The sequence below is a fragment of the Echeneis naucrates genome, chromosome 1, assembly GCF_900963305.1.
Source record: "Echeneis naucrates chromosome 1, fEcheNa1.1, whole genome shotgun sequence".
NCBI classification, from domain to species: Eukaryota; Metazoa; Chordata; class Actinopteri; order Carangiformes; family Echeneidae; genus Echeneis; species Echeneis naucrates.
The window spans coordinates 23546197-23560629 of NC_042511.1; the positions used below are offsets into that span (position 1 = coordinate 23546197).

General features: G+C 39.9%; 1 protein-coding gene across 2 annotated transcripts; it reads left to right on the forward strand.

Annotated features, from left to right (window-relative positions):
- Positions 1 to 746: 746 nt before the first annotated feature.
- Positions 747 to 14331, forward strand: LOC115048607 (uncharacterized protein DDB_G0290685). 2 transcript variants are annotated; one of them, XM_029510220.1, is made up of 10 exons: positions 747 to 875; positions 1974 to 2240; positions 2414 to 2497; positions 2796 to 2825; positions 2998 to 3086; positions 3457 to 3553; positions 3943 to 4026; positions 6745 to 6978; positions 7515 to 7609; positions 14109 to 14331. In XM_029510220.1, the coding sequence occupies exons 1-9, from the start codon at positions 842 to 844 to the stop codon at positions 7565 to 7567; spliced, it is 972 nt and encodes a 323-aa protein (XP_029366080.1). In that variant the 5' UTR covers positions 747 to 841; the 3' UTR covers positions 7568 to 7609; positions 14109 to 14331. The 2 variants fall into 2 exon arrangements, with proteins under 2 accessions (XP_029366080.1, XP_029366089.1); XM_029510229.1 differs by having other exon boundaries at positions 2998 to 3077.
- Positions 14332 to 14433: the final 102 nt, after the last annotated feature.

The following is a 14433-nucleotide window of genomic DNA, read 5'->3' on the forward strand; positions in this document are numbered from 1 at the left end:
AGACCCATTTGTGCGGCGATTATTTAGTTGCTACTAAATGACAAGTGGCTCATTAATGTTTTTGTAAAGCACAACTTAGCCATAATTATGTAAGATGAAGGGGAAATTTGTCAAATCATTAAAAAGCTGCAGACAGTGAAAATTTGGCTTTTGAAAGGTTGTAACGGATCATTGTCATTAAAATAATGTATGATGAACACATTTTGTGCGTTCAGCACCTCACGTCTTCACACAGTATGCATTAACTATGGGCCCACAGGGCTCACAGGAAATACATTTAGTCAAAATAAGTCACACCTTCAGCAAGAGGGCAGCTGTCTCATGTTTGTCTGACATATTTTCTCATAGTCACAGCGACATCTTGTGAGCGAAAAATGGTACTGACAGTGATTAAAACACCATCAGTTTCTTGATCACCACGCCTTCACAGTTTTGGCTTGAGAAAACAAATTGAAATTTATAACTTGCCAAGTTAATCACTTGCAGATAGATAAGTATTTGCTCTCAGGTATTAATGTTTGGACAAATTTCCTGCGTCGAACCCAAAGGAGCTTTAGATTCACAGCAAAGCATTGCAGACATGTATGGTCATCACTGAAGAGCTGAAACCTAAGAGGAGAGTACTGAAGAAATGTACCAGTGGCATATTTCCTCTGTCACCATTTAAAAATTTCGTACATCCTGCTGTGGTCAGAGACGTTGATCCTCTTTTTAGCTTCCCTTAGGCGCAAGTAAGACTGTGGGGCCCCGAGGAAGAAGCACCGTATGAAAGTATCACTTTCAAGAGAAATAAATCTTTGATATATTTTCTCTCCCACTGGTGCCATCAAACAAACTTACAATGCCATCGATTGGTTTTATCATCTTGTTCCTAGGTAAGGCTCCTTATATTATACAATTTATACTGAAATGCAGCTGGATACCATTACTATTGTTTTACTACCAAAATTTTTTATAAAAGCTGTACATATAAAAAAAGTATTTTTCTTCTGAAAACTTTGGACCTCAGCTGTTCTCTTTGGATTCAAGTCATTTACTGTAGATGGCAAAAATGGAAAAACAAACAAAAATGTCTTTTTAGATAAGTGCTTTTAAACTGTAAAAACTAGTTGTTTGTTTGATTGCATAGTTTTTTCAAAAGTAGTTTTATTATTAGCCTTCGACTGACGAGTGTAACATAATTCCATTTTTAACTCTTGTATAATGGCAATAGAGGGATCTTTATCTTAATCTTAATCTGATAATTATTTCTAAGTGAAAACTTAATGTCAGACAGTATGTATTTTTCACTCTGGATAAAACACCAGACAAACGGGACCACACCTTGATATACAGTACTTAAGTGGCTGGTTCCCTTTTAGATTGGCGGTTTACAAAAAGAAACACTCACACGCACACTGAGAGCCTGCAAATATAAAAGTTTTACACAAGAATGCCCTCCTGTAAATAAAAGTAAAGCCATATGTCATCTGTGCTGACAGGTTAATGCGCCCCACAGTTACCTTTTATTGTTGACATAGTAGAACATGGTCTGTGCTGGGAGGAGGTTGGGATGGATGGATGGGTCCACAAAATGCACGACTTTGATATTGGAGAGTCATTTTAGTTTTTTTCACCACTGCTGAGGCTTGTCTGCTTATTTATTACTGTTCCCATGACAACAAAGGTTACCCAGTCTATCATGGTAGCACAGCTTCCACGTTAACTTTACCAAAGCATTCCTGTTTCATAAGTTTAAACACGTTGTTCTTTCTGTAGCCATGACAACATAAGAGCCGGTATGATCGCTATAGGGGTTATACAGCAGGTCATATCAGGTATGGACAAATGACCGATGTCATTCATGTTGGAGGACTTGATGCTGAATACGGACATTAACTTGATCATGAAGGAACAGGAACAGAATCCAAATATTAATATTTAAACTTTGCCAATTTTGTGTTCAAATAGATTAAAAGTTGTAAATCTTACAGGTTTGGTTGTGGCTTCAGCTGCACAAACTCTGAAAACAACATTTGAAGTGATGGCTTCAACACCATCAGAAGCAAGCAGCATCAACATCACCTTAACGCCCAGTCCCACCAGTGACATGAACACCACCTTAACGCCCAGTCCCACCAGTGACATGAACACCACCTTAACGCCCAGTCCCACCAGTGACATGAACACCACCTTAACAGCCAGTCCCACCAGTGACACGATCAGCAGCGCAGCCATGCCCTCAGAAACCAGGCAAAAAGGTGGGAGCTATTATCTGATACCTACTCTATCAATCCAAAAACACGGACTTGTCAGAAACTCGGTCTGTCAGAGATTTTCGATCTCAAAGTCGATTCATCCACAATTACATCTCGCTTCTTTTATGACTGTACCTGTTTGTTTTCTTGTGGCTTAACCTGGTTCTCTGATTCAGGTGGCACAACCTCCATGCACCCCAGAAAAACTAGACCAGGCATTCTAACTACTAAAAGACCATCCACCAACGCTGGGGACAAGAGTGAGTTGAGGCTGCTGATGAATTGCCAATATACATCAATTTGGTGTTTCCTGAATATAGAAGGAGTTATTTTTTATATTATACTAAATATAGTTAAGGAAAGTGATAAATAATTTATATAAATGTCCAAATTAGATTTTGGAGCGATTCCCAACCTAGCATTTTCTCACAATATGAAGTGGCACAGTAGGATTACACCAGGATCCAAACATCACAACATGTTGATACTTTTTCAAATATTCCCATTTTCTGAACTTTTTTGCATTTTAAATGCTTTCTGAATTTCTTATAAATCCAGCTGCCCGCAATAAAGGAAATGACAACATTGGTGAGTATAAATGAAATTTACATTTTGAATTATGCTAAAACACAACGTATATACAAGGTTGTTTCTCTACTTCAGGCTTAGAAATACAAAATATATTTCATCTGCCACCAAAACTGCGTGAGGAGGGTGAAGATGCTTTCCTTATTATAAACACAAACTGTGTCTCCTTCAGGAATTATCATCATCATTTTGCTCATCATTGTGGGTGTGGCATTTTTAGTTGCATGCCTTGTTGCCCGGAAAAGAGGAAACGTAAGTAGAGTATGTCAGCTCTTCATTTCTACTTCAGCACAGAAATATTTGCAGTTAATAGTTAATACAGCCTGAGATGGTTATCTTAATTTAGTTTAGATTATTTTAGTTCGATTTAGTTAAACTTGGCTTACTTATAAAACTGGAAGCAGAGTGAAATTGTCCTGCTGCATATTTAAAATTACATTGTAATTCAGGGATTTGATTTTTATTAAACATCACAAGATCTAATGTGTCAATTATTCTGCTTTCAACGTGCCAGGAGGGAAACTTTGTACAGAACTGGGCTCGGCTTTTCACCAGTTTTGAAGCTAAGCTAGACTAACTGGCTGTTGACTTTGGCCTAAATCTGACACTGAAGTGTGTGTTCTCTCCTCAGCATTACTCTGTGGACTTGGCTTCCAGACCAGACGAAGCCAACATCCCTCTTAGCACTATAGAGCCTGAGATGCCCGCTGATGCTGTTGCTCAGAACGGTTTGTCCAATACAACCACATACATAGCCATTCATTCATTCATTCATCTTGCACCACTTATCCGTTTTCCTGGTTGCCTGGGGGTGCAAATCCAAGCAATACTGGGCAAAGTACACTTTAGACCGTCCAGAGATGAACAACCACCCACACTCACACTTACGGACAATTTAGAGTCACCAATTGACTTTAACATGATGTCTTTGGACGGTGGGATCACATGCAAATCCAGCATAGAAAGATCCCAGGCCTGGGAATCAAACTTGTGATCTTCTTGTTGTGGGACAAGCAGCATTAACCTCTATGCCGCTGTGGTGCTGCATGCATCACCAACAAAAAAAATATTAAATGAAGCCTAAAAAAATGAATCCTGACGCCTTTGCATTTTTCAGGTCTGAAAACTTTTGAGAGTACAGAAACAACAAAAGAGCCAGAAGAAGCAGCGGCTAAACCAGAGGAACAACAGGAGCTGAAAGGTGAGCACAAATATGTGACTGATGTGTCACATTACTGACGTTCACAGAAACAGAAGTGAATTTGGCTGTGATGTTGTGTGCTTTCCTTAAGAGCAGTAAAATTTCATCAAAGGAAGTACAGTTTGCGGGGAGCTGTCTGCATCTATATATTTAACTGGCTATTTAGCTGCACATTCCAATGATAGAATGTAAAATGCAACAGTTTTGCCACGTGTTAAACAAAGTTGTTAAATATCAAACCACGGTGTGTTTATAAACCATCACCACAGTCTTGTGTTTTTCACAGGAAGGAAATTTGATGTTAGGCAAGTCCACCTGAGTCACACAGAGCTGAAAACAGCTTGTGTAAAGATAAAATCAGTTAAGAACCTCCACAGAACATTTTGAAATGCCCTGATGGAAACAAACAGAGAAAAAGAAAATGCAGTACCAAAGACCACCACATGATGGAAACGGAAGTCAAGTTAACAACTCAAAAATCTGAAACCTCCAATAGAGATAATATTACAGTTATTTTTTTGTGTGGTACATTTTTAGACAAACAGTTTGTGCCCTGCAGTACGAGGCAATAAAAAATAAGAAAAATCAATCAGAAAAGGGGCAAAATAGCCTTTCCTTCTGCTATTATTTTAAAATGTCCATTTTTCTGAGAAGATACGAAGTGTTCCGGTTTCATTTGGGGATCTTCCCAGCAGGAAAGTGTCTGAGCTTGCTTCTCTGCCTTCAGCCACACTGTGAATCAGTGAATGGCACTGATGGCAGCTTTGGAAAGCACCTCATATTGTTCTCATCTCCTTATGGTGAACGAGTAAGGAAAGTTTTTCAACAACCAGAAGAGGCGCAGGGGCAGATGAGAAAGGATTTGTCTGATGTGTCGGACCAGTACACTCAAACTCTGTGTTTCAGTTACCAAAGGGAACACTGAAGAAACCTGCCAGGTGCTTTTCAAACGATAGTTTCCACAATTATGAAATCTCTGGCTGCACCAAGTTTCATCATTACAGCACACTTGAAAGTCTTATATACGAGATAAGACGGAAAATAACCACAATTTGGCATGACTCAATGCCCCTGCCATTAGTTAACGGAAACCCCTACAGTTTAACCCGACCCTTACTTCCCCTTCATCATCTAAACTTTTTAAAGATATTTTTTTTTAAATGCATTTTCTTTATATTATATTTGTATTTTTCAAGTAACAATTGCTGTCACCATCATTTCGGGAAGGAAAAGGGAACATCTCTTTGAAAAATTTGTAGTTGTGCATGACAGTGATGAGAAACAGCAACTAACCATGAAACAAAATGTTACCAGGAAACACTTGATTTGTCATTTCCTGTGGGTCAAGAGAAGAAGTACCGCTCTGCCTTTATCACGTTTGGGTTATAACCCACATGAAGAAAACAATGACCCACTGTGAGGTGCACTTGTAGATATTTGGACAATGAATGAACAGTAAATATGTGGGAGAACCCGACCACCTAAACATGCTGACACCGCCCTGACAAGATGTGCTAGCAAACTGACTTCCCCTGTCATTATAGAGAGAGTATGGAGTTAGGGGTTTAGCTAAGGGCCAAGACTGGAAGCAGGGGGTGAACTGCCAGTCTACCTGGCTAACTCTAAAGGTTAAAACAGAGAAGTGCGCCTCTCAGGACCACTAATTAACTGTTTGTGTCCTCTCTGTGTAAAGGTCAAGGTTTGCTCAAAACTGACTTGTTTGTGCATGTTGGCTACACTCAAGGGTGAGAAATGAGCTTCGGCTGACCAGGTTGAGATGCAATACTCTCTGGCAGTGGACATCTTTGGATTTTCCCTCTATCATTGTTTCTAAAATAAGTTAAGTTGGCTAGATAATCATAGTGTGATGTGGTGGAAATTGTTTTTGATTGATTTTGAAAGTTTATTGTACCCCCGCCCTCACCCAGTGTGAGCGGGGGTTGGCTCCAGCAACCCAGAAATGGATAAGCAGTCAGAGATGAATGATGAATGAATGAAAGTCTACTGTTGACAGCATGCACATAAGATTAACTGCGTTAAATATTGTACTTTAAACCAAAACTAATATCTAATCTTAGTATTTAAAATAAGCATTCTGAGCTGACAGTTGTCTCAGCAGCCCTTCTGTGAAAAAGAGGCAAGGCCTCAGCCATTAACCACACGGACACGATGATTCTTTTAAAACTGTAATAATGTCTGAGGAGCCATCTTAGTCATAGCAGAATTATGTCTAGAGCCACAGTCACCTACCCTTCATCTCCGCTTTCGCTCCTCCTAACCCTGGCCAGATAATGATGGGGCCGCCCTGCTTTCCCACAGCCTCCAACAGCTGCATGGCTGGAGCTCATTAGAAACTGGTCACTAATCAGCCACCTCATTACCAACATGGTGGCCCCCTAAAATGCCTTTGCCAAGAGAAATCCCCCCTCTGACTATCAGAGAGGGCAAAACCACTTCAGGCTATGAGTGGAAATGTGGTTATTATATGGCAACTAAATACAGAAGACATCCAAACAGCCAATCTGCTGTTCTAGAAGTTTCAAATGACACACAAATTTCTCAAATGCACAAAGCAATAAATCTGTTGTAACAGTTTAACGTCCTATTGAAATAAAAGACATTTTTTTCAGTACATTTCATTAGAACTCAGCCTCCATGTTGTTGGAATTCATCCGCATCATCAACCCTAACCCTTGTTGCTGTGTTTGTCCTTCACAGCTGAGGCTGATAAATCTAATGATGATCCCAGCACTCCAGCTCCAGATCCTTCTCCAGAGAGCTCAGAGGACAAACCCAAAGAGGACGTTGGTGAGAAGAGTCCTCCTGCTCAGCAGCAGAGCACGGAAGAAAAAACGGATGATGAAGGTGTCGTCTCCAAAGACACCTCAGTGGAATCTCTGAAGGAGCCAAATGAGAACAACAGCAACAACACTGACTTCGGCCAGGAGAGAGGTCGGTACTGAAAATAATCTTGCCCTCTCCAAATAGTTACATTAAGCCTGATTTCCCAATTTCACAGTTTACACCATACACACATCTGTTGCGCCGCCTTTGAGTGTAGCCCTGCTTGGAGGTGTTTTTTTTTTTACTCAATCTTATTCTTCTCATTCTCTCAGTTACTTGATGGCATTAAGGTATGTTGTCTTTAGTGTAGTGCATTACAAAAATTCTTGTTTTTTAATTCTACTGAAATATCCATACACTTTAATGGTAACTGTACCCTGAAGATCAACTGAAGCTAATGCTAAGCTGCAGTTGTTACTACAAAATTCCTCAGCTGTTTTATTATTGTGTTGCAGTCAAGTGATAGTACTGAAAAAGTGAGATTTTGTGAGCTCTAGGAAAGCCACATGCAGGTGATTTGGAAAACGCAACCTCCAGAAATCTCAACGACACACGTTCATATTGGGATGTGAGAACATCCGAACCTATCCTTTCTTAACAGCTAACAACAGATTATTTTTAGTGTTTGCTTGTCCTTTCAACAGATCCAATGTTGAGCCACATCTTCTGGGACGTTGCTCTTGACTCTCCAGTGTGACATTATTGCCCCGCTGCCTTTGTCCTGTTCCTCAAAACCTTGGTAAGACCATGAATGTGCTCCTGCAGCTGCTGCTCTGCTCAGCCAGTTCAGAAGTTAGCAAAGGGAAAACCCCCACAACAGGAGGGCAGGTCGACATGTGACCACAGGGAGTTCTGTATTACACCTTCTCATCCTGAATTATTAAAAATAGACGAATGCTCGCCATTAAATCTAAAATTATAAAATGTTCTTGTCCCCAGAATTGTAAGTCACACTGGTAGCCTGGTGTCCGGTTTATAAATACACATTATGGAAGCTGCATCAAAGATCTCACTGCATGACAGTATGACAACATGACAACAGTTTTCTTGTCCCGTAATTGTTTTCTTTCTTTCTTTCTTTTTTTTTAATTCTTGAATCGGTTTTGATGTATTAATATCCTTATAAAATAATTTAGCTCAACTACCCTGGAACTCAAACTATCATAATTATCACGTGACCAAAGATCCACAATTAGGCGATAAGACATGATGACAACTGACGCATGAAGGCTCCTGTATGCATAGCCGCTGTTTATATATCTTTAGACAGTTATGAAATAGCAGTTGCTGCTTTACTTTATTGTATTCAAACCCTTTTACCCTTCTGCCACCTCCTGCTCTATTATTTATATATTTATTTATATTTATATATTCTTCTCACTCTGGTGGTAACACTGACCCTCTCAGTCTAATCATTATGTGCTTGAGGAGTAAAGGCCGAAATATGCACCTGTACTCCCCCTTCCTTCCTGCCACGTTCAGGCTGCAGCCTGAGGCTGGAGGAATTCACACTGCTCTTAACAGCTGATGATAAGCTCACATCTAAGATGTTAACCGCTCACAAGTACTGTGTTAGCAGTCATGGATCATCTCAATTTCCACAAAAACACCAGCTTTAGAAATGCCAAGCATTTCAGGAAAGGTAGTCAGTTGTGAGGGCGAGAGGGAAACCACAATTATATGAAATCTAATATAGTTATGTATTATTATGGAGAGACAGAACATGATATGTGATCTTTAGCAGTCAAACGTTGTTTCATTTGCCAGAACACTTCTGTTTTAGATGAAGTTGCGAGCCATGCTTCTGTCAGGTGTTGTCGTAATGCATCCGATGTTGTCCATTTGCAGAAGAAGTCTTGGTCTTACCAAAAAATCCTAGTGATAGAAAGCAATAATTTATTTGCTGGACTTCGCACGCATTTATCTTTAAGCTTCATATTGACCTTTAATAGACAACAGTCCTTTCACACTGTGAGAAACTGCTTTGGGGCTTTGCCCGAGTGTGAGCCATCCCTCTAAAGTAGCCCAATGAATGTGAGCTGCAAACACAGCAGAAAAAAGAAAAAGTGAGCTCTTCGTCCCACCTGGGTAGGAAAGTGATGAGCAAGTGGGAAACTGAAGTTGAAAAGCTGTTCTCTATTCTGCGTCACTGGATAATGGATACGAACTGACAGGTCATAAACCAAACCAGCATAATTAGACCTGGGACTCACAGTGCTATTTTCCAGTCAGCGCTTTGCTTTCATGTTTGATGACCAATGTTGGTGTAAATTGTCCGAACCACCTGGGACGAATATTTCACAGAGAGGAAGAGGTAAAGGCAAAGGAAAGAGAGTGACAGACTCAGATTAAACTGGGCAACACAAGGCTAGTAATAAACTAGAAGCAACTTGTTTTATTTGCAGCGGCTCCTATTTGAAGTCACTGCTGCCGGTTCAGAGACGGGTCAAAAAGACACAGATCAAAGATCTGAGCCTGGAAAGGGTAGTCAATCCCCCGTGAGCCTTTGTGTGTAACTTCAGGGGAATAAATGGTAATAAAAAAATCATAAAATATGAATATACTTATTCAACTCTTTAACTACTTGCCTGTTTCTCCCCCAAAGAGCAGAAATTATTCACGGAGGGCAGAATGACAATGTTGTTCGTGGTGCATGCAGGATCTTTATCTCGGTAATAACAATGAGTGCTCTCATTGTTATTATTAGCTTCCTGCCTGTGAGTTTTGAAGTGGTTCAGGACGTCAGGTCGCCCATTAGACATCAGCAGCTTTACAGGAGGGAGGGACTGTTGGAAAGCGCAGACTGACACTCCCCTCACACAACAAGACCAAAACAGCTGTTTTGCACCTTCCTCCCAACACTTCTTAAAGACAGCAAAATTGAAAACGAAAACTTGTGGCTGGAAAGTTGGAAAGTGCAGATAGCAATTAGACTTCCATTATTAAAGGGATGCTCCTGCAATATAAGCTGTACACAGTTTTGAGACTCTGTCATCCTTCTTTTAAGACCACTGTTCAGTTTTATAAGCTCTAAAGGGTACAATGACTTTTTGTTACCTTACCTAAGACCAAATTTATCATCGGCAATTTCAGTGGTTTGACCTAACAGTACGTGAACGACAATCCAAAATGGTTAAAGTGAAAATAAACTGAAATGATTTATTTAAGTTGTGTGATTGTGCCTCGTGGTGTAACATTTACTGTAAGCAGTGAGAGCAGATGGACGGTATAATGTCAGATCTCTGGCTCAACTGTAAGTCGTTGTTCTTCAACCCAGGGAAGAATCCAATCCAAATCCAAATAGTAAATAGAGAGACATTTGATTGATCAAACACACCATCATAGTGCAAACACACACCAGCACTCTGTCAGCGTTAACCTACAAAGGTCACGATATAAATGATATACAGCTGAAGTTTGAACTGGGAATTAAAATGTACGTACTCCTTGAAAGATCAACTCTTTAATGTAGCTGAGAGATTAAGTGATTACAAAATGTCTGGAGGAAATGAAGTTGTACTAATAGATGAATGCTTCTGAATCCATTTTGTGCATAAAGAGCTGTCGGTAGAGAGACTTGACCATCATGTTTCCAAGGTCAAACTGAACCACATTTAGTTTCCCTTCTTACAGGTTTAATTTGTTTGACTATTTACTAGGCATACCAACAGCACTGCTGTCCATTCTTGGACAATATATGGGGATCATAAATCTGTCAGGAGGATGCCTTTCCCTTTAACCCCTTTAATTTCCTGTCAACATATTAGGAATTGTGTTCCAAACAAAATAGAGCAAGGGGACAAGCTGATTGTTTGCCAAACAATTCAGGTGAGTTTGTTTTGAAACTGAGCCCTTTATGAGGTTGTCTGGTCTTTTGTTGAAAGCAGTGAGACACTGACAAATGAGGTCAACGGAAACGAATGTAGAACTTTTCCGGCTGTAGTCATCACACAAGTACAGCAGACTGACACCTTCCTTCACTTTAGTCTCCTGTGTCGTGCCTACTGAAGAAAAAAACTAAACACACACGCAGGGTTCGTCCTGTTCCTCCTCTGGTTTCTTGACCTGAAGAGGTTCTGGAGTTGTCCTCTGCAAAGGTCAGAGGTCAGACAATCCTAATGAAAGGGTTCACAGTGACTGCAGGAGAATAATGTGGCCCCAATGTCAGAGTCAACTGGCTCACATTCTTCGCTCAACATTGAGCAAGTCTCTGCAGAATTGGATGTGTGGCGGCTGCCCGGATGTAAAGTGCAGACCAGGATACATTTCAACAAGACCGTAGCACATGTCAGAGCCTGAAATGAATTCAATTGTGAGAAAAGTCGATGAACATGCAAAACTGAATGCTGGCTTGCCTCTATACCGCTTTCAGTTTCTCCATCCTTGTTCTATTTTTTTTTTTTTTTTTAATCTACGATTTCTATATCAGATACAAAATTCTTAGTAAATTATTCATCTTTGGTTAGAATTTATAATCCATTTACGGTGGATGAGTTCTCCTTTCCCTGATGCTTGATCCCTTGATGATAACATTTTCCAAATTCAGTCCTTACTTTGACAGGTGGCCCGTAAGATATTTATAGGGCTTCGTTTGGCAGTGCACGTTCCACTGCACACCGTGCTGCACAAAACTCAACAAAGGAAAAGTGGTGCCAGAGTAACGCGGTGGAATCACAGTCAGTGGTGAATACTTAACACTTAGTGCCTGGTTGATCTGTATATACATGTCTGGTTTCTCATCTTCTTCAATGCTTCATTGTTTTTGTGAGCAGGTGTTTTGTTTTGCATTGTTAGTTCTTGGAGCTCAGGTTCAGATTCAGTTTGTGTTGTGGATGATCTTTATTCTCCGGGTGGTGACTTTACCCAAACATTACTCCACGTAGATTTATTTGTAAAATAAATCAGGTCGTAATCTTTAATGTTTATTAACAATCGGAAAGGTCTCTAATTGATGAATCATTATGAATCATCAATGGTGTGCTTAGCTGCTGTCAAGCATTCAATACACACAGTTTCTTATCTTTCCTTGGTTAATTTAGTTTGTTCACAGGTTAATATTTGTTAACAGATAAGAAAAAGTAACAACAGCTGAGGTAAATGTGAAGGAAAGTAGGTGATGAAATGGACTCAATAAAATGTCTAAAGACCGCATTTATTAAATGAAGACATGACTGTTGGAATCCAACTACATTACAATCAATCTGCCCCCCCCCCCCCCAAATGGCAACCTGCTGGCCTGGCTTTGTGCAATTGGCAGGCCTGCTGACAGACAGGCATTGATTCACCTGCGGGTATTGCCTCTGGCATCAGCTCCACATTCCTCAGACACTGTCAAACTGTCAGAGTATCTTCATTACACCTCTGTCTCTCATCTTTGACACACAGTTTAGTGTGAGCAAAATGAAAGTTCCTAAAAACCTTTAGCGCCCTTTCATCCACTCAAGCTGATGTGGGGATGACCAAAAACTGTTTTGTTCCACACTATGTTATATTGTCAAAGAATGAGTAGGAGGCAGCAGGTGGCCATTGATGTGAAGAGACATATGTCAGCACTATCAAACTTTAAAGCTTCCTGTTGTTGTGTTATCAGCCCTGTAATGCCCGACCCCAGAAATAATGGACAGATAATTCAATTTTTTTCAATCTCATGTCTTTATTTTGCCCTTCAACAAAATGTAAAATAATAATCATATTTGTTTTGCTTTTTGTTTGTATCATATTTGATACAGGGCATTATGTGCGAATTGGGCAATAACAAGAACTTTTGTTCTTGTCTATCTGTAACATCTGCATTGTTTATTTTTGCCTTTTTCAATCTCTTTTTCATCTTGTTGCATCAGAAATGCATGTATGAAAAATGACAGACAGGCTATTACAGGTTTAGTGTGTTTTGTCAGAATATTAAATGGTGGATGCTTGAATTTTATAAACCAACCACCAATGATTGAAGGAGTTCTCATCTTGATTCACACTTGATTCACAATATTTTCTGCATTACACGAACCTTTCTAAGGTTGTGTTTCCTACATATTTTCCTTTGCACTAATATTTACAAACCTCCCATCTGAGCCATAAATCTGCAGCTTGTTTTTTCTATGAAACCGTCCCTTTGAATTCTAGGGCAGAAAACTTAACCTCTGAGCAATCAATCCGTCAGATCTGATGTACTTTGTTGCTCCAGTTGTTACGACTTCTGTTTCGTGTAAAACTGCTGTCATGTCCATTGCCCCAATAAAGACATTCATCACCTTACAGCATCTAAACAAGTGCAGTTCCCTGACCGTACTTTGGCTCTGCTTAGCGGCGCTTTGATGTCATGTCACACTGTCGGCAATGTTAGCAGTTAAAATTTCGAGTTTCTATCCTTTTTGTCTCTCCAACAGTCTATGAACCTTTCTGCTTGCTTTAGATGCAAATTCGGTAGAAAACACAACAAAAAGCCTCCAAAACTGTTTTCACAACCGTGCATTGTTTTACCTGAATAGCATTTGTGTTTTTCTCCATTGGATTGTGACTGAAATGCATGAACATCCTTGTAAGGGATTCAGTGGAGAATTTTCCTCAGCGCTCCTAAATCCCTCCTGGAATTCCAACTCTTTCAGCAGCCAGCTTTCTCTTTAGCAGCTAACTGGTCTCCACAGATCCCTCTCTGTTCCTGTGGCTCAGTCCAACACAGCCGAGAGATCAATGAGAAGTCTCACCTGCAACCTGAGCCGCAGTAGTCACCTGACTGATCTAAACCTCTTTTATACTGGATGCAGTTCAGATTAGCTCAACTTAAATTTGATATTGTGGAGTTTGTGAGAACAAAACACGTTTCTGACAGGAATGATTTCAGTTGAATGATTGTCAGCAAGTGGAGCGTCAACCATCCTGAAAACATCGGACGTGGACGGAGGAATCATTACAACAAAACCCACAACAGATCTGAATAATTACACAAATTTACACATGTATTGTTGACAAACCAGATGATGAGCTTTTTCATTGCTGTTGTCACAGTGCTTTTTGCAGCTGCTCAATGGTTAAGCGTAAATCACTTCAATAGATGTGGAGTGGGATTATGTCAGCCATTCTTTCCCTCAAACAGATGTTTCTCCCCAAGGATCAAAGGTGATGGCAAAGGCCACATAAACTTTGATGAAGCAGAAGTTACAAGTTGCAAAGAGCAGGTGATTGTCAGACACATGACTGTGGGTCAAAATACATTGTCTCTTTTCTTCTTTTCTCTTCCTCAGATGGAAGAAAAGATGGCCGAAGGACCTTTCTCCTCATCCTGTGTGAGAAATTTAAGTGGCTGTTGCCTTCCTTCCTTCCTGGAAATGTCTTTGTTGTAACATAGCAGCTTTTTCCAAATAAGATATCTGCTTAGTTGGGCTTTTTTATTGTGTCAGTGTTAAAATAATTGGTATGATTTGAAAAGTCCCAAGTGTGTTATAAGTCTATATATTTAATGTTTGTTTTTTTTTTTTTTTTGGTGGGGGGGATACAAATTTTCAAGAAGCTACACATTTAATTTTTTTGAATTATTATTAGTCACGTTGTTGATGTTGAATACATAAT

Excerpts from the sequence above, each read along its gene's own strand:
- LOC115048607 (XM_029510220.1), top strand. The coding sequence starts at position 842 with ATGCCATCGATTGGTTTTATCATCTTGTTCCTAG. Across the intron at positions 2,241-2,413 it reads CTCAGAAACCAGGCAAAAAG|GTGGCACAACCTCCATGCAC; the intron begins GTGGGAGCTATT and ends TCTCTGATTCAG. Across the intron at positions 4,027-6,744 it reads GGAACAACAGGAGCTGAAAG|CTGAGGCTGATAAATCTAAT; the intron begins GTGAGCACAAAT and ends TGTCCTTCACAG.